At 47.2% G+C, this 18,892-nt stretch overlaps 7 protein-coding genes across 7 annotated transcripts; 3 read left to right on the top strand and 4 right to left on the bottom strand.

The window, feature by feature from the left end:
* Window positions 1–100: 100 nt before the first annotated feature.
* Window positions 101–2,479, bottom strand: N7495_004978 (uncharacterized protein; the record flags this gene model as incomplete). Its single annotated transcript, XM_057207629.1, has 3 exons — window positions 101–1,858; window positions 1,912–2,279; window positions 2,332–2,479. The coding sequence occupies 3 exons, from the start codon at window positions 2,477–2,479 to the stop codon at window positions 101–103; spliced, it is 2,274 nt and encodes a 757-aa protein (XP_057061403.1).
* Window positions 2,480–3,086: 607 nt separating this feature from the next.
* On the top strand, window positions 3,087–4,178 carry N7495_004977 (putative L-cystine transporter; the record flags this gene model as incomplete). The annotated part of the gene is made up of 3 exons (XM_057207628.1): window positions 3,087–3,127; window positions 3,282–3,720; window positions 3,816–4,178. The coding sequence occupies 3 exons, from the start codon at window positions 3,087–3,089 to the stop codon at window positions 4,176–4,178; spliced, it is 843 nt and encodes a 280-aa protein (XP_057061402.1).
* A 1,815-nt stretch (window positions 4,179–5,993) lies between these two features.
* Window positions 5,994–7,022, top strand: N7495_004976 (putative C2H2 transcription factor; the record flags this gene model as incomplete). The annotated part of the gene is made up of 1 exon (XM_057207627.1): window positions 5,994–7,022. One exon carries the CDS (start codon window positions 5,994–5,996, stop codon window positions 7,020–7,022), a length of 1,029 nt encoding a protein of 342 aa, XP_057061401.1.
* Window positions 7,023–10,014: 2,992 nt separating this feature from the next.
* N7495_004975 (DUF3759 domain-containing protein) lies at window positions 10,015–10,487 on the bottom strand (the record flags this gene model as incomplete). The annotated part of the gene is made up of 3 exons (XM_057207626.1): window positions 10,015–10,178; window positions 10,242–10,382; window positions 10,472–10,487. The coding sequence occupies 3 exons, from the start codon at window positions 10,485–10,487 to the stop codon at window positions 10,015–10,017; spliced, it is 321 nt and encodes a 106-aa protein (XP_057061400.1).
* Window positions 10,488–11,214: 727 nt separating this feature from the next.
* N7495_004974 (uncharacterized protein) lies at window positions 11,215–12,936 on the bottom strand (the record flags this gene model as incomplete). The annotated part of the gene is made up of 4 exons (XM_057207625.1): window positions 11,215–11,329; window positions 11,380–11,577; window positions 11,627–12,482; window positions 12,663–12,936. The coding sequence occupies 4 exons, from the start codon at window positions 12,934–12,936 to the stop codon at window positions 11,215–11,217; spliced, it is 1,443 nt and encodes a 480-aa protein (XP_057061399.1).
* A 1,195-nt stretch (window positions 12,937–14,131) lies between these two features.
* On the bottom strand, window positions 14,132–15,276 carry N7495_004973 (phosphotransferase family protein; the record flags this gene model as incomplete). The annotated part of the gene is made up of 2 exons (XM_057207624.1): window positions 14,132–14,822; window positions 14,882–15,276. The coding sequence occupies 2 exons, from the start codon at window positions 15,274–15,276 to the stop codon at window positions 14,132–14,134; spliced, it is 1,086 nt and encodes a 361-aa protein (XP_057061398.1).
* Window positions 15,277–17,790: 2,514 nt separating this feature from the next.
* N7495_004972 (uncharacterized protein) lies at window positions 17,791–18,519 on the top strand (the record flags this gene model as incomplete). Its single annotated transcript, XM_057207623.1, has 1 exon — window positions 17,791–18,519. One exon carries the CDS (start codon window positions 17,791–17,793, stop codon window positions 18,517–18,519), a length of 729 nt encoding a protein of 242 aa, XP_057061397.1.
* Window positions 18,520–18,892: the final 373 nt, after the last annotated feature.

Here is an 18,892-nt window from a genome sequence, read left to right as displayed (position 1 = left end):
ATATTCCAGGACAGGTGGGCAGAAAAAAAAAGGGAAAGGGACATGAAAAAGGGAAGAAAAAAAAAAAAAAGCTCAGCAAGCCGTTCAAACCTTAAGAATTTCACTCAAACTCCACACCACGCTGTTGCTGTCTATCTTGTCGGTCCCTGGCTCGCTCTGCGCGCCGGCGCCGGCGATTATTGGCGTAGGATCCACTGCCTTCGTCGCCTGTCCATGTCGGCGACGTAATGCTACTCTGGCCATATGGCATATTCGATGGAGCGAGATGAGGGGCTGGGGGCGGTGGTGGCATGTGGAGACTGCCAGATGGAGCGGCAGATGCTGCAGCCGCGGCTTGTTGCCGTTGCATCTGTTCATGCTGTCGGCGCTCTAACTCTTCCACACGACGCCAGCGATCATTGGTGCGGTCGTCGCCAGATAGAGAGCTTGCACTGTCTGAGCGACGGCGAGAGCCTCTTCGCTCTCGCCGACGTGCCTCGCGACTTGCGGCTGCTTCTTCTTCTGTCAGTCGTCGCAGGGTCACATGGCGACCGTCGTTATGCATCTTGACTTTCAATGATACGGGTGGAGACTGGACTTGCTCTTCGCGGCGACGGCTTTCTTCGCGATGGCGGCTCTCTTCTCGGTGACGACTCTCGTCACGAATGCGGCTCTCTTCGCGGCGGCTTATGCTGCTGCTGCGACGATGACTGGTCGCGGCGCCTAGGGTTGCACCTGCAGCTGCACCTATGGCCGCATCGGAAATCATCCCCGATCCATGGCGGGAGGAGGGTCTCTCACCAGACCCATTCTGGTGGGTAGGAGGGGCGGGAGGAAGATCTGAGTGGCTATTGAGCAAAGCACCTGTTGCGACAGGATCAGCCGTCAAAGTGGAGCCATATGATGGCTGGCGAGGGGGTAGTGGAGCTAAATCGGTTGGAGTGAGGTCGCTGTCAGTGTAGGAGCTGGGTCGGCGTCGTTGAGGAATGCCTGTTGAATGTGTTCGCCGCTTGCTGTTTGCTCTTTGGAGCTGCTCGTCCTCCTCCTCACGACGGCGGATTTCTGCGATTCTGCGTTTTTCAGCATCGCCCTTGCCACCGAACAGCTTCTTCAAGCCCAGGAAAGCACCTGCACCAAGTAGGCCGTTGCGCAGGCCATGGGAGGTGCGCCGGGGCTCCGGATCAGTGAGGTATGTACTGTTGTAGTAGTAGGATGAGCCAGGGCTCTGACTTCTGCTCGGCACACGACTCGGAGGACGATTAAGTGGTGTGTGATGGGTGGGTTCTGGTGGATGATCTTCCAACCGACTAATAGACTCTTCGCTGTAGCTATCATGTCGTGAATGAGCGGGCCGATAGCGTCCTGATTCAGTATCATCTTCGCGATCTCTTCGGCGATCCCACCAACTCTTTGCAAGCATACCAGCACCGGCTAGTGCCCCCAGGCCAAGAAGCTTTTTGCCCCAGCCGTCGTGATGAGAGGACCGAGACGATGCATCCGAGTATTTTTCGTCCGAAAGGGTAACACGCGACTCTTCGTACACTTGGCTTGTGCGTCTAGATCGCCGTCGAAACATTGACGCTAATGCTGCACCCAAAGTACCTGCAGCCAGGGCCCCTCCAAGGCCACCGCCGCCTGGACGCGGGTGATCTTCACTCACTTCTGATGGACCCTCATAATGGCTGAGCCGGCTTTCACTAGCCACCTGGTATCCCTCATCATCGTAAAGATACGAGAGGATAAAGAATATTACCAAATATGCGAATGCTGCGAGAGCAAATAGAATGAACAGCACTTTTGGAGAACCATAGAGTGTCAATCCCAGTGGTATCTGAACGATCCCCAGAAGAAGCAATGCTCGACCAAGCCATCGATGGATCTACATAACCAGTGAGAATTGAGGTAGGTAGATATAATCACTAAGCGACTCACCACTAGTTTCAGCGGAACGCGATGCCGCATCTTATTCCTTTCTCTCTTGTGGACCCACCAGCCCCAGAGCACTTGGAAGATAACCATGACATAGATTGCCAGGCCAATTCCATGGTGTGGATTGGTCAGGCTTCTCTTCGGGCCAACGGCAAACCAGCCTAACATGAAAACCACAGTTGATAGGAGCAGTGTGAGCACTTGAAACCACGCGTGAAGCTTGAATGCCCAGTAAGGATTCCAGCGAGAGTAGTATCGAACGATGAGGGTCGAGATAGGGACGAGGCCCAAGAAAACAATTGTACCAATAACGGCATGTGCCACAATTATGGAATGATACCCGCTCATATCCTTGAATCTGTTACCCATGCCTTGAAGAATGTTAGTGAGGATAGGCCGGTATCAAAGAGTGAAGCAACTAACCATTGTATCGCATCGTCTCAAAGTTTATGCCCATCAAATTAGGTAGCAGGAATGTGTCACGCTGCGTGTCCCATGTTCCGTCTCCCACATGAAGAGTATTTGAAGCATATGTACTGCTCCCCGCAGCAGTCAATCCTGAATCGGCCATTTTGTCCGTACTTGTCGTAGTTCCGTGAGATCTCGAAGATATGGAATGTTGGGCTTATCGAAGGAGATCTATTCAGATCTCCGGTCCGAAGAATGCACCATGCGACGGGAACGACAAGGAGTGGAATGCGGGGTGACAGGTCTGCCCTGTCGTGTCAGTCGAGTGGTTAAGGGTTTTAATATGATTACCGGATTTTTCGATCGGAATGCTTGATCACTATGGAGGTAAGTTTTGTATAAGCGAGATATCGATCAGAAGATTTGAAGAGGGGAAAGTCGTACAATTTGCCAGCGAAATCAAAATTCCCAAGTTAAGGGGGGGGGATTGGGATTGGAAAACGGTCCAGTATGTAGAGGAAGACGAGCTCGGGAACAAGGGTACAAGGATGACAACAAGCGGCTGGAGCTGGTTACCTATGTCAACTGACTACTGCTTTGGGTTTAGCGTGCAAACACATAACCGGGACAACGGGAACTGACCGCCTTTAATATGATTATGTCATCGCTCATAGTTCTCATCGATCGCATCATCGAGCCACACGCTCTGAGTCTTTCACTCTCTATCTGAGCGTAAGACTTTCTTTGCTGAAGAGAGCGTTGCCCAAATCATGGGTCCACAACTAGAATTCTTCATCCGGGCTCTGTCTCGGTAAGTAGCCCCTTGAGAGAAGACACCCGTAGACCTCTTTTGCACAAGTACTAATATAAGCAATCACAGACTTTTGGGCTGGATATAGTATGTCAATAAATCGACAGAGGTAGAACCATTCATAGAGAACCAGCTCCTGATAAGATTTGTACAGCGTGGCTTCTTGGTCCTTATCTTTTTACCCCCAGCCCATCTCCAATTTCCGACGTGGTTCAACAGCTGGTCTATCGATCGATTTCCCTACCATCAATTGCTTGGGATTTTTTTACTACACTATATACAATGCCGCTTTTCTCTATTCGCCTGTAATTCGCAGCCAGTACGCTGCCAGACACCCTCTCTCTGCCGAACCTACAGTTCGCATAAATGATCTAGCATTTGCGGTGCATGCCGTCATCCTGAGCTTGATTGTCTACTCTCAGTTTTGGCCCTGTGTGTGGGGCCTGCAGGTCTCACGATTCCAGAGACTAAGCAAGCCTATCACACTTGTGTTTGGTGGGTGCATTTTGGCCCCCCTGTTAGTCATTTGGATGGTTATGGCGTCGAGCCCCGACAAGGGGTATGACCCTTCGTCATGGGCCTGGATCGATGTGGTGAGTACAGACTCCAGAGTAGCGTGAGGCTTTCGACGCCTCTCTCGACCTTTAAAATATTCCGAATCTAATGCAGGAACCGAAACTCTGTCTAGATCTACACGTTATCGTACGCCAAACTTGTCATCACTGTGGTCAAATACATTCCGCAGGCGTGGTTGAATTACCAGAGAAAATCCACAGTGGGTTGGAGCATCGCCCAGATTCTGATGGACCTGGTAGGAGGTGTGTTGTCACTGTTGCAGCTGATTCTCGATTCAAGTTTGCAGAATGACTGGAGTGGAATAACTGGAAACCCTGTTAAGTTGCTGCTGGGCAATATCACGATCTTTTCAGACTTGATCTTTGTGGTTCAGCACTATATTCTCTACCGGGGTACACCGGAGATCGAACGCGGAGAAGGATCAGAACATTATCAGACCACCCCATTACTTAATGATGCGGAGGCGCCGAGATGAGGAGGCTGTGGTAATCGGCATCAGGGCTGAGGCGGGGTCCAAAACGGGGAAGGGGAAGTGCTTACTGCGGAGACCAGAGAACGGTTGTTAAATCTGAAATTAAGACATGAGAATTAAAAATAAAAACAAAAACAAAAAATAAAAATGCTTAATCCAGATGTTTAGCGATCAGAAGAAAGTGCCAAGTGGTATGAAGAGAAGTCTAGAAGTGGCAATGTTTGAGAGGGCGGATGTAAGGTGGAGTTAATGCAGTAATGCGGCTCATTTTCACCGCTTGGTTTTTCTAATGCTTTGACCCATCAAGTCAACATCGACCACTCATATTCTCCATAAGCACTATTTTTTTCAGATCCGACCACTCACCGTTGAGAACAGGGATTATCCACATCTGAATGCCGGCTCAAATCGTCGGTCACTGACACCGTCACGGTCGGTCACGGATTCATCGGGAACCAGACCAAAGCTGATATTCTTGATATCCCAGATGATCCAGTTATTATCACTATGACTTACTATGACTTATTATGATATCCCTAGTCCTGGGTATCCCTGCTGGTAAATATCGTCGGTTTTAGACGTTGACTTCTAATATTCTTTACCCTCTTACGGAGTAACCTTTATGCATGGCCACAATGTGGAATACTACGTTGCGTCTGGCCTTTTGTCTGGCCTTTTTATACTACAGATCTGAGTAATACGAAGACTCGTACTATACCTATATAGGTACTTGACCCATTGATCTATGATCATATGGTATTATCTAAGGCTTCAATATGAAATGTCAAATGTCTCCGTAGTATTGTGGATCTAAGAAAGTACTTCTATTGTACCGAACTACTGTGTAATACGCGTGGCTTCATGAATGCCAGTGGATCCCGCACTATGGCCCAGTAATCTGGGCCTGCATACCATAACCTGCCAAGATAGGTTAGACGCAGCGAAGTATACGGAGTAGCCACAACTTGCTTTTTACGAAAGGGCCAAGGTACTTTGGGCTCTAGCCTTTACTGGGAGCCTATCAACATCAACATTGTTTAAGCCCCTCGGTATACCATCAGTTTGAAGGCCCGAAGCCCGCGATTCAGCTCAAGTAGGGCTGACCAATTATCTAGGTGAGTAACCAAAGCTGCAGCGTCGACGATTCTTACGTCGATCGTTTTCTTTCTTTTTCTTTCTTTTTATTTTTTCTTATTTTCCCTCTAAGGCTACCAAATCATGCATCATTATGCATATCCATTCTAAGTATATTAGACCTTTGCCCGGTCTTGGCCTAGGCAATCTGATTCATTATTCATATCTTTTCTTCTGCTTTTCCCCGTACTTAATCTTCGACGTTTCCTTTTCATTCTTATATTCTACTTCCATCCTGCCTATCTCGTCTTAGTCAACGTGAACATTGAGCCAATTTGAACGCAAGATCTGCTCACCCCCCAAACGAACATCTGGAACGCCTGGTCATGAAGCACTGCCTCAATCTTTCCAATATACAGACACGAATTTCCCCAGTTTATTGATCTGCCAGTTCCTTCAGCCTTGACTCGCCTGCAAAGGTTGAGATTAAAAATTCGGTCTTACCTGGGTTAGATTAAATCGACAAGAATCTCACATCGATCTTCCAGACTTCAATCTAAGTCTCAACCCGTTGTTCAACTCATATCAGCTGATATGCGACTTTCCTACTCTTCCACATCTCTAGACCCCAGTCCCTTCATGTACTCTGGAAAGCATCCATTCGAGAACAACGATTTGCCTGGCATGTTAAATAGACGGAGTACCGGGAGATACACGGCTCCATCCTATTCTGACAATAGTCCGATGGGGCAACCGCATCTGCCGGCGGGCCTGACGGAGATCCCTGGTCGCTCATCGTCTGGGGCTCATCCAGTCACCCTTCAATCCCCAGGGTACATCCCCACCCGTGCTGAATCTGTAACACCTATGTATCTGGCCCCGGAAACCTATCTATCAGAGCGGAACTCGTCTGTCACTTGGTCTAATACCTCGATTGACCCGGTCTACTCTACTGCTACTCATACTGCTGCTTCTACAACGCCATTTATGCATCCATACTACGACTTTGGTCCCGCCCAACCCTCCATGTCTATGCCGCAGCAATTTCAAGCATCAGGATATACTCCTCAAGAGATCGATAAATGGTGCATGGACAGTGGTCTCATCAGAGGCCTCTACCAGCCCACATCTATCCCTCAATCCAGACCACTCTCATATCCAGCGGGGATACAACCCCAAAACGCAATCTACCCAGCTCTGAGCGACATTCACGACGTAGACACTCACTACGAGACATCAGAATGGCTCCCCCAACCGATCTACAACGCTGGCGTTCCCTGTTTAAGATCCACGCAATCCCAAGAATTCTACCTGTCCCCCTCATACCCCACAACCGCAACATCCACTTCATCTGTAATGAGCACCTCGCCAGCTCCAACCACCTTTTCCGACTTCGAATCTTCCTTATCTAGCGTTGGCACGCGACAGGATTCCCCCTCTTCCAACCGGACCGATCTATCCCGCTACGGTATTCCAACCGGTGACGGTGCCTGGCGATGCGCCCACCCTGGATGTACATCACAATCCCTTTTTCGCCGCGGCTGTGATCTGAGGAAGCATTTCAACCGTCACCGCAAACATCTGTTTTGTCGACATGAGAACTGCCCGCAGTCCCGACAGGGTGGTTTCTCCAGCAAGAAGGACCGCGCACGGCACGAGGCGAAGCATAATCCTGGTATTGTCTGTGACTGGGATGGCTGCGGGCGGGTCTTCAGCCGTGTCGACAATATGAAGGACCATGTGCGTCGGATCCATCGCCGTGTTAGTAGTTGATACTGTTATACTACTCTTTTTTGGTTTCTATGTTTTTGATGAATCATGGTGATACTGTTATATGATTTTTTTTTCTGTTGCTATTTCCTATGTTTGGGATTGTATACATAGCTCATGGGGGAAGGGGAAAGGGAAAGGCGAAATAAAATGGCACAAGGTTGGTGGTTAGAGTCGGAGAAACAACAGAAAACGAGATCAAGGCCGGTTCCAGGTTTCGAACGGTTCAGTTCAGGCTCCAAGGTTATGCATTTATCTTCATTTATCCTCATTTCATGTCAATTTTATTTACTTCACTTTTTTACTTCTATCCACTTTTCCAGTAGCTCTAAAAACGATATACCGTCATTATTTCAATTCAAATGCTTATTCACGTTCTCCGGCTCTTACCTTGCTTCCATTATCGCCATTAATTTCGACATGATGAGCCTATCAGAGTGTTGGGAATCTGAAACTAACATATGCAGGCGCAATCCTAGCCATCTAGAACGAAGAAAACGAAGAAAACGGGACAAAAACCTCCGAGAACGTTAATTAGCCCATCAGCCTCAATTAAAAGCATATACTTATTTTTAAATCATCTAACAGCCTTGTGAGATTCGTATTCCTTATCATAGATCCTCGTTTTAGGGCTGATGAATTCTTAGTTTGGATTGCAAGGTTGGCCACTTTGCCTCATTCGTATAGGCTTATATTTGTTCTAGGCCATTTTTTAATTGTTTCAATTGGACTGGGATCTGTATGGACCGAGTTAGCCCTGGGGTACTCTGTATCTAGGGAGTATCTATACCCGTTAACTGTAATATCTCTCCATGGCGCTTCAAGGACTCAACCTGGGTGCAATCTGCACAATTGATGGAACGGTAACATACCATTCTAGCTTGGACGTAAACCTGAGACTTGAATCTTAGTCATTTAAGGATTCCAGGTTTCAACTTCATTTGTGACATCGACCATTTCACTTATTGTTTTGACTGGTCAACTCTGGACTACTCCGTACCTAAGTAGAATATGTTTTTGACTCCCAATGCTCATATGGTGGGATTTCCCGTTGTAGCTACCACTGTTTTTGTCAAAGCATTCATGGTCAGGCTGAGTAATTTACAAACTGGGTTCATACAGTGAACTCTCCAGGGCTGCAGTCGCGTCACGTGATCGGTGAGACCTAATCAGCGTGCAGTTAGTAAAGGCAGCTATTGCTCTTTTCATCTTGTGAATGAGGATATCGTAGCTAAAAGTTGACATGTCACTTAGTAAAATCATTACACCGGAGATCCTGTGAATCCTTTCTTTTTTTTTTTTTTCCTGAACCCATATTGAGTCATTGTGTTGGTGGCAGCTCAGTCGAGATAAGTGCCTGTAGACCGCTCTATAGCTGGACAAACTGCTTGCAATTTTATGAGCTTCCTCCTTGAAAGTCTGAAGTCATCTTCACCAAGTAGACATATACGGATCTTGGTTAAATAGGACTTGAAAGGGCCAAAAATTAGAGCTTTCCCTTGAAGATATTAGTAGGCTCACACATACGATTGAGGATATCTCGGCTGTGAATCTGTTTTATTTATGATTGCATGAAATACCGCTGGACTCACTTCACTATTTCGAGATCTGCAACCCCCGTTATTTTGAGTTTTCGCCAGTAAAAAATAGATATAGATCTTAGCATGAAAACACTTTAGTTCAAAGATGTTCTTTTTGCACCTTTAGTTGCAGCTGTTCCTAATCTCAAATCGACCTCAATATATTGATTACGCGGTCAAGGTGGATGGGGAAAAAGCAGTCTCCTTGACGGATTACTGCGTCGTGCCTCTACACCCGATATCCTATGCTGCCAAATTCTACAAAACATCAGCTTCCGCCTTGAAGATTCTCTGCCCAGGTGAGGAGTTCGCGTAGTATATGGAAGACCAATACTCCTTTCGGTTGAATATGGCTCGGAAATTACCAGCGATTAAGGCGGTTGCTTCCAAGACTGGAACTTGAACTGTCGAAGACGGACTCCCGCCTCCCCGATCTACCAACTATAGGAAACCTAGTCTTGTTCACTCTTTGGTATCTACAGAAGAGCGGTGAGCTTGGACGATTGGATCCAGATGGTGGAAATCTAGTATTATGTGTCAGTCTGATACCTCATTAAAGAATTTTCCTAGGATCAAGCGCCTGAAACCTGGGGTTTTATACTCTATGCTACTTTACTCGGGACAAAGGAGACGGTAAGGGCCGAATTAGGTGTAGAGTCCTTCAACCTTATTGACCATCTGCCTCCTACGCTTGAGACTCTCCGAATTCATGGGTGTGGACATGCTGCGGACTATTCGTATCTGATCTATGAATCTGGTTTGGATGTTATGCCTAAATTGACCCCGGTAGCAGCTAGCGCATAGAAGACATGCATTTTTTCACCTAGACTTACACTAAACCTCCAAATTCCTCATGGGGTAAATGTGGATAAGATCTCGAAATTTTTTATAAGGTCCTAGACGACAGGGGAAATGCTGGTTCGTGACACAAGCATGACTTCCGAGGTTCTCATCATTGACTCCTGTATGTGTGGTATTCCAAAGCCTGGTTAGGGGGCCCCTGAAGACGGAACGTTCTCGCCTGAACGCATGAAATATCCATGGATGACAATGTAACAATGTTATTGACCGGGTTTTGTCGAGGTCACTTTTACTCGGGAGCTTCTCAGGGTAAAATCTCCTCAGTGGGCTTATGTAATTCTATATTCACTGAAGAAAAGCAGCAAGGAAAGCCGATGAGAAAGCAAAATCTCTATTTGGCCAAGTGTAAAAATTACGCAGTACGGAATCCAACAATTCATTTAGAAAATTAGCCAAAAGTATTACCATAATGAATACACTACTGTCTACTGCCTACAGGGACTCTGCATTGAGAATGCATATGCATTTAACGGTAGATCACCATAAGTACATACAAGCTAGAATGCTAGTACGCAATCAAACCGCTTCATTTCCTTAAATGGGAGGGAAATGACTTAAAACTCGCCGGCACCACCCTGCTCAATGTTCTGGCGAGCCTGGTACTTGGCCTTCTCCTTGTCGAGGAAGTCGAGGCCCTTGGACTCAACCTCGCGGTCGATGAAGGCACCAGCGAAACCGGCGAGGAGCTCCTTGGCCTTCTGGTGGGACTCGGGCTTGCCTGTGTTGGAAAGGAGGGTTAGATTGTGTTTGTGTTATTGGAGGATTTGTTGATGTTGCTTACCGTTACGCTCGCAGTGCTCCTCGTAGGCCTTGGCAGCCTCGAAGGAAGCAGCTCCGGCAATGAGCTCGTGAGCGAAGGAGGGCTCGTGCTCGCGGGGCTCGGAGGAGTTCCACTGCTGGGCAGCCTCCTCGTGATCGTTGTCTAAGCAATAGCCAAGCTTGTTAGCCGCATCTTGGCAGGGTCCGCCCGCCGGCAGGATACATATGTATGAGTTTAAGGGCATAACTTACTGTCGAACCAACCCATTGTGAAAGATTTGTGTGTAGTAAAGAGGTGAATTGGAGAGAAGTGTGTGTAAAGAAATAAGAGAAGAGGAGGGGCAGGGCCTCTATATAGTCATGTCCCGATCCACCAGCTTCCCCTTTTACGTAGGGGAGCGGGGTTAACACAGCTTGCGCCACAACAGAGCGGGTCGGACAACGAATACAAGCCAAAGCTCGTAGTAATTTGGGTTTATTGGGTCATTCCAGCCGATTCTATGGATCTTAGAGCAGGCTGTGTGTTTATCTCTCACAGCTATTTGAGCAAATCAAAACGCGCCATGTTGACAGCGTGCCCCCATCCTATATTTGCCTCCTACTAATTCAAACTATTACATCTTGCATCCGGACAAGACCGAGGGATGTGGAACAAGGGCGAACAGATGTGGAACAGAATTATGAGAAGGGACAAGTGGCTTGAATAGAAAAAGAGCGGTGTCGATAAAGATTAACAGTGAACCAGATCATGAATTCCATTCCATATAAAATTCTTCGCTACGAACTTGAAATATATCACAAGGCAAAATTCGTAATGCGTAAATATGTGCTTCACCAGCAGAGATATATAGAGTATATAGAATAGAGAGAGAGAGAGAGAGAGAGAGAGAGTGTGTGTGTGTGTGAGAGAGTGAGAGTGAGAGAAAGAGGGGCACAGTGGCGGCATTGGCTAAAACGTATCCACTGAAGTCAACCCAAATTTAGAATATTGAGCTTCAGGCATTCATTCTCCGCCGTCGTCCTCGTGTACTGCCAATAGGGCGTTGTGCAAGAACCTGTCGAAGGATTGGATCGTCTTTATCTTTATCAACATGGTGGACCCGGACATGCCTTAGAAATATTAGTATATGACATCATATTCTACGGGGATTTGCCCATACCTTTGAAGATTATCCGGCCGTGGATACTTGTGCTGTTGATCCGGGCAGAAGGGACAGACGTAACCAGGTGAGTTGTGGACAAGGCCATGTCGCATCATCTCATTCTTTCGTTTGAAGCCCTTTCCACCCAGACCACGGGGACACCCATCTACGGGACAAAAGTGTGGTCGATCTTGAGAATGCACATTGGCATGAGAACTGTCTTCGTCAATTACCATAATACTCTGGAAAGGTGGGATGGACTTACTTGAGCAGATATTGGGTTTGGAAGGGTGCTGCGTTACACCCCAGATGCGTGCATTTATAATTGCCCGAGCATATGGTCCCATTGGGATTGATTGTAGACAGATGCGAACTAAATGAACGATCTCCAGCTTGGCCAGGGCCAGTCTGCTCTGTTGGGGTTGGATAGCTGGTGGCGGGGCTCTTGACAGTCATAGGCGACATGTCATAAGGAGCTGAAGCAATAGGGGTTGTTTCGATATGGGGCATCGGCGGTGGTAGCGACGGAACCGGGACCGAAGGTTTGGACGGGATGGCACGCCATGATGCCGGTTGTGAAGCTGGCGACGGGTGAGTGGACACATCCTTGGCGCTCACGGGGGAGAAGTGTGAAAAGGGACTGATGGGGATCTGCTGCGACAAGATCCCTGGTAGTTGGCGTTCATGCGGCGAGTCATTACGTGATGTGGCCGAGCCAGGACACGAGGGATACGAGTAGGTTGAAGTGGGAGCAGGGATGGGGACCGACGAGAACTCTGGACCGAGAGCATTGAGCGCGGAGGATATAGAGGGGAGGGACTGGGTATTGCTGGTATCAGGGGAAGTCCCTGTCACTGGGGAGGGAGGAGATTGGAAAGGCTGCAGGCATGGCAGTTTGCGATTCAGGTCGGGGGTGGAGTCGTGAAATGGCGGAGAAATTCGGATTGGCTCCGCTGAGCGATTCAAGTCAGTGATAGATTGCAGGCGGGGTCGTTGTCGGGGAGGAACAAAATCCGGCTTAATCTGGATCTTCGTGGGTACGGGCAGTGGCAGCGTCGATAGGGCATTATTCGAGTCAGTTATTGTAGTTGACTGGTCGTTGGACTCCTCATCGGTCCCTTCTATCCGTGTATTTTGATGTTGACTTTGATTTTGATTTTGATTTTCCTTCTCCTTCTCCTTCTCCTTCTCCTTCAATTTCTCCTTCAATTTTTCTCTGTCCCTCTTCCTCTCCATTTCCTTCTCCTTCAACCTCTCCTCTTTTTCTCTTTCCTTGTCCTCCCGATCCTGTGGAGACCAACCCGTCAACGGAATGGCACAGGCATGTTCTGCGATTTCCGGATGGTTTGGCGCTAGAGATTTCATCAGAACCAAGTCGCCTAAGCCGGTAGGGGCCTGGGATTCGGGCTGATTAAGCTTACGGGAACCTGAAGTTCCCAGGGGAAGATGGGGAGTGCCATCGGAGGGAGGGAGAAAGGGTGGTGGAGGCTCTTCTACAGCATAATTGATCTTTTGCGCCACCATGGGTGGGGATCGATTCGCGACATCGTCCGAGTCATAGATGTCGGGCGTCATGAAGGCAACAGAAGTACATCCGGTATGAGGCTTGGAGATGGGGAATTAAATGAGAGCTGGCATCGTAGTAAGAGTAGAATAGTAGGTAACCTTGGTTCCAGCAGTTAGAATCAAATGGGCATTATTTTAGTTCCTTAATTATGAAAATAATGAAAATAATGGATAGGAGTCATGGGGACTTACCGAGTGAGGCTCGATTTTGAGATGAAAAGGATTGAAAGGAGGGTGAAGAGTTGAAATGACCTAATGGCAGGAAGAAAGTGCGGCTCTTAAAAGAAAATGACCTGTGGGTACGGAGAACGGAGTACCTGGTAAATTCCCCGCAACTTCTTCTTTTCTTTCTGACTGAGATGAGTAGTCATGGAACAAATAAAATTATATAATTGGAAATAAAAATGAAAATAGAATATTAGCAAGAATGGATTCTAACTCTTCCAAAAGTATGTAAGATCCGTAAGGATTCCCCTGGACAACGCATAAGTATTGTATTCTGTTTCCGAGTCAAAGATGGAAACACGCGGCTCGGACCGAATCAAGTACTTGGTCATTTCCTCTCTGTTTGTTGTGGTATTTTGGCTATTATTTTAGTATGATTTATACTCGACCAAGAACCTATTATTATAGGTAGAAGAAGTACGGAGAGTATAGTGTGCGTGTATTTAAGGAGTAAGTGGAGATGTAATTTCTTCACAGCCTCATTTTGCTCTTTACGTAGAGCCGCAGAAAAGCCGCATTCCCCTCTTTTTTGTCTATTTCCGACCAATCATAGTGTCTGAACCGAGTACTTTGACTTTCCTAATTAGTACTGTAAATAGACACTACACATAGAGTAAAATAGCAACTGGCGAATAATGGTGATGATGATAATGATAATATACTAATCATCTTCTTTTCTCTGACCACACATCTCGAAACACCCTCTTCGATCAACTGCATAGTGGCGCTGGAATGTGATATAGTAGTCTCTCCCGCAGGCCTGGACCACGTACTTCCTCCGAATAGAGTCAAGTGCTTACTTTGCAGCCCAACCCCGCCCTCTCTAGTCTCAGCACAATGCCCTTTCCCATTTACTTTTTTACACTAACTTATCTAACTGACAGCATAGTTCATCCCGTAGAAGTCAGATAAAAGTTAGAATATAGATGTTAGAAATATAGGACGTAACAGCCTCAAAGCCTAAAAAAGTCTAATTTCCCTATAATTTACTACCACCGCCACGTAACCTCTGCACTCGCTTCCAGGCTCCAATCGCAAATGGTTTGGCCTGTCGACCGTAATCTCCTGCTCTTTCAGAGCTCGCTTGTCGCCTTGAAAACCGAGCCAATATCCCCTGGAAGATAACAGCCCCACGGAATGCGAAGAACGCATCACCCCATAGGATATCTTCTTGCGGGTTATATCCTGACACTGCGCTGTACCAACGTATGCAATCCTCACGAGATGGTAGTCCTGGGATCTTTCCCCCATTGAACGACTCTAGCGAGTGCTCGGTCCCTTCCATGGCCCAGGGACTGCTTAGATTGCAAAAGTCCGATAACGGGTGGCCCACTGTAGCCATCTCCCAGTCTAAGATCCCAATCACCCGCGCTTCACTGCGATGGAATATCACGTTGTCTATCTTGTAATCCCCGTGCACTAACGTTCCACGGTCTCGCGGCTGCGTCGCCTGCTGAGAAAAGAACTGCACCATGGAGTCGAAATGGGGCAACTCTCCTACCGGCTCCTGGCTATCCACATCCACCACTTGCGCCTGTGCCCGAGAGATGGTGCGAAACGTCGCTATCTGTCGGTCGTAGTAACCTTGAGGTTTGCCAAACTGCTCTAGACCAACCGATGCGGGTACGATGCGGTGGAACTTGGCTAGTGTTTCCACGGCGGACTTCCAACTGGACATAGGCTATCAGTGAGGCTTTATTTTCTTTATTGTTTTTTTTCCATCACTTACAGTGCATTTCGCTCCTCCCCACTCACCCCGGGCATCGATGGATCGGTAAAGTGTCTTCCATCCAGAAACTCCATAATGTAGAAAGGAGTGCCAATCACGCTGCTGTCCTCACAAAGACAGATAACCTCCGGGACTGGAACATCAGTGGGTCCCAACGCTTTGATAATTTGATATTCACGCTCAACTCGGTGCGCCGTCTTGGAAAGCAGCTTACCCGGAGGCTTCTTACGCAGCACGACCTTCTTTCCATCGCTGGTGGATAGCTGGTAGGTAGGATTACTTTGGCCGAAGCCAAACTGCTTCACATCAAATGGAGTCTTGAGCTCTGGCACATTCTGATCAATGTATCGCTCCAAGGAGGGGATATCTATCGGTTGGCGTACGACACTGGCCATTGTGGACTCAATGTGGAGTAAGGCAGAAGCCGGTGATCACAGTGGTTAAACTTGAGAAGATAAGTAATAATTCAAAATATTAGAATCAATGAATGCAAGCAGTGAACTCCATGAATTGACAGGACAAAGGCAAGGGCAGAATGATTATGACTTATCTACTAAAGCTCTCTCCCCCAGATTTGACCTCGGCCTTGAGAACCTCGGCCCCATTTATTAAAGTCACCTGACCCATCGCGTTTTAATTGGTAACTACGCGTCGTCCCTTACGCGAAAAAGCGAAGAGACATTCACACCGACAATTCTACTGCAATTGACTCCCACATTTCAATTTCACTTTTCCTCTTTTATCCTCAATCCGGCCATGACCCAAGAGTCTACTCCTACTGAAAAGACTACCCGTGAACCACCCTCTCTACCCACCTCCCCAGAACCTAAGCGCTCAAAGACCGACGCCATGACTACCTCTACTGTCCCCGTCACCTCCATTAATCAGTCGCTGCCCCCTCTTTTGGTGAAGAAATTGGTTGACACTGCTAGTGCCCCAACAAGGGGCTCTGCTTTTGCTGCTGGATATGATCTGTACAGTGCAAAGGAGACGGTCATTCCCGCCAAGGGTAAGGCGATGGTTGATACTGGTATCGCCATTGCAGTACCCGAGGGAACCTGTACGTAGAATCAGGCTGAGAGCTCGTATAAGTAACCTTGCTAATTTGATTTGAAAGATGGTCGTGTTGCTCCTCGCAGTGGTCTGGCTTCCAAGCACTTTATTGATACCGGTGCTGGTGTCATCGATGCCGACTACCGTGGTGAGGTGAAGGTGCTTCTGTTCAACCACTCTGACGTTGACTTCCCGGGTATGATATTCTTATTAACAAGTTGAGCTCGTCACTAATTAGATTTCTCTATATAGTCAAGCAGGGTGACCGTATTGCCCAGCTGGTTCTGGAGAGGGTGAGTGGTCTTGGTCCGAATTGCTCTGCGTATACTGACTATTGCAGATCTATACTCCTGAGGTTGAAGTTGTGGAGGTGTTGGAGGAGAGTGTGCGCGGTGCTGGTGGGTTTGGCAGTACTGGCATTTAAGTAGAAGCCAAAAAATAAAAAATAAAAATAACGATAAGAGTATCCTTAGATGGCATTAACGATCACATGTGCTAACGGCAAGTGCCGCAAAATAAACAAATTTTCCCCATTGAGTAACCTCGAACTATCAATGCTTAGTATGAACCTCCATGATCTACACTAGGGAATTTGGATGCCTGGGTGTACTACCTAGGTATGAACCCGTGGACTTAACCCGTAAGTCCATAGGAACAATTACCTTCCGGCCTTCCAAGGTTGGAGTCATCCAAGCAAGATAATGGCAACTCAGACCTCGGTACAGTCCCGATGTCTGAAGAAATCACGTTGATCATTCAATAGCCTATATCCACCTGATCTAGATGAAACAGATACAGCCGTAAAGGTGATGGCTATGACCCTAATTGGCATCTGAAGTTCTCATAACTGAGAGATCTATTTTCTTGACAGCTTATGCCCTGAATTGTGAATAATGTCTCGCTTTAGCGTGTGATTGTCCCGCATAGTGAAGATCGTGAAACTCGCAGTGTTTGAGGTCCTTGCTTTAGTGGAAGAACTCTTTCCTTTTTTCACGGACTGGAAAGCTTGTCTGATAGATTTTTGGGGGCTGATAGATAATGTTTAGTGTTGTCAGCAAAAAGTCCGCAAATAAGAAGGGAAATTGGATGCTTCTAGAATAGGAGTTGAAGGATGAGATATTTGAAGATGCAGTTGATAGAGATCCACTAAAGTAAGTCACTCATAGTCTGGGTCTTTTGACCGGGTTCAAGGAAGAGCATTCATTCTATACCCCATTCAGAGTTGTGTTGAAGTGACAGGATCCACAGACACGAAAAAAGACCGATCTAGTCCATCGTGGCTTAAATCCAGGCTTACGGCCCTACTTTTCGTATCAGCGCAGGTGTGCCCTGACTTTCAAGGCTCGTACAAGATGATTTCCATTGGCTTTCCGACTCCTTCTCGGAATTCCTTTTTCTTCCCTCGTGGATGATTACGCATAGGGCTGTCCCTTTCCCTTCCTTTAGTTCTTAGTTCTTACTGTCTGCGTCTTGCCATGTTCATTCTTTAAACATTACTTTCACTCTTTCATCCCAGCCCTTGTGGCTTGTCACTCTTTACCACTGGTGTATACCGCGTAACAATGGTTTTATCCAGCCATTCCGACTGTTCCCGTTGGATGACATTTCAGTCTTTCCACATACTACACTCATTATATTCGTCTCTATACCTAATAATCCTAATCGCTATTATCTGTCTGCCGTCGGCGCTAGCTCAGCCCACAGTGGAATCTATTCCAGAATCAGAATCAGATTTACGATCGGTATTGAGCCTAGATGGAGAAATATCAAGATCAAGATCCGACTCCCACTCGAGCAGACAGCATAGCTATTCAAGGCGAGCTTCTATTGCCACAGCCAATACTTCCGACTCGGACATGCCAACCCCGTTTGATACCCTGGCTTTCAACTTCGCTAATGCAAGTTGCGCCACTTTTTTCGATAATTTCCTCGCCAACGACACCATTGCAGATTGTCATGCTGTGTCTTTACTTCTTCAGCACTCCAATTCCTTCTTTCATATCTTGAGCTCTTCCGCTGAGACCTCGCGCGTACTTGACACTACATGCTCGGAAGAGGTCTCCGAATGCTCTGCCATCATGACTTCCCTGGCACAGGAGATGCTCAGCGACGATAATTGCGGCGCGGATTTTAATTCGGGCAACGCGTACGTCAAAGCCACTTACCAGGATCTTATGGCCTATGAGCCTGTGTATCATGCCACTTGCCTGGTCAATCCCACCACCAGCAACTATTGCTTCGCCGATGCCGCGAGCAACACTACAGCACCGGGTGATTATGCAGTCTATCTCATACCGCTCGGCACGACGTTCACCTCGACCACCCTGACTTGCAATGAATGTCTACAAGCCACTATGGATATATATGCCACTTATGCAAGGGAAAATAATCAGGCTCTTGATAGTGACTATATCGATTCTGCTAAAAGGGTCAATGAGTTCTGTGGTGCCAAATTTGCCAACACCAGTGTTACGCTCGGCTCTGAATCTGTTACGGCGGGTGGGTTGATGTCTTTGCCTAGCACTCGACTTGTCGTTACTTTTATGAGCTTGACCTTGGGCTTGCTGTTGACGGGTATATTCTAGATGATCTTTTTCGTTCTTTCATGTGGTTATATATGGGTTTCTCTCTTTCTCGGGTATTTGGAGTCACGGCCATGTCTAATAATAGCAAGCGTGTCGTTTCATTCTTTCTCATTCTCATTCTCATTCTCAATCCTGTCTACCCAGTACATTCCTGGAACTAAAAATTACTTCTATATTAATTGATTTGATTCCATTTGGAACTGCAGCCCCCAACTTTGACCCATACGTAGAAAAAGTCGCATGAACTCTTCTAGTTGAAGGATTCACTGAAGCTGATTTCGGGAATAGATCAAGGTTGTCTAGCTCCACGGATACCCTATCATGCCAGAATCTTCGTGATACTTTGGAGTGTCTCATTGCTAGGTGCCCAGGT

The sequence above is a fragment of the Penicillium taxi genome, assembly GCF_028828555.1.
Source record: "Penicillium taxi strain IBT 34144 chromosome Unknown utg000004l_segment0_segment0, whole genome shotgun sequence".
Lineage (NCBI taxonomy): Eukaryota > Fungi > Ascomycota > Eurotiomycetes > Eurotiales > Aspergillaceae > Penicillium > Penicillium taxi.
This window is presented reverse-complemented; position numbering and strand designations above follow the sequence as displayed.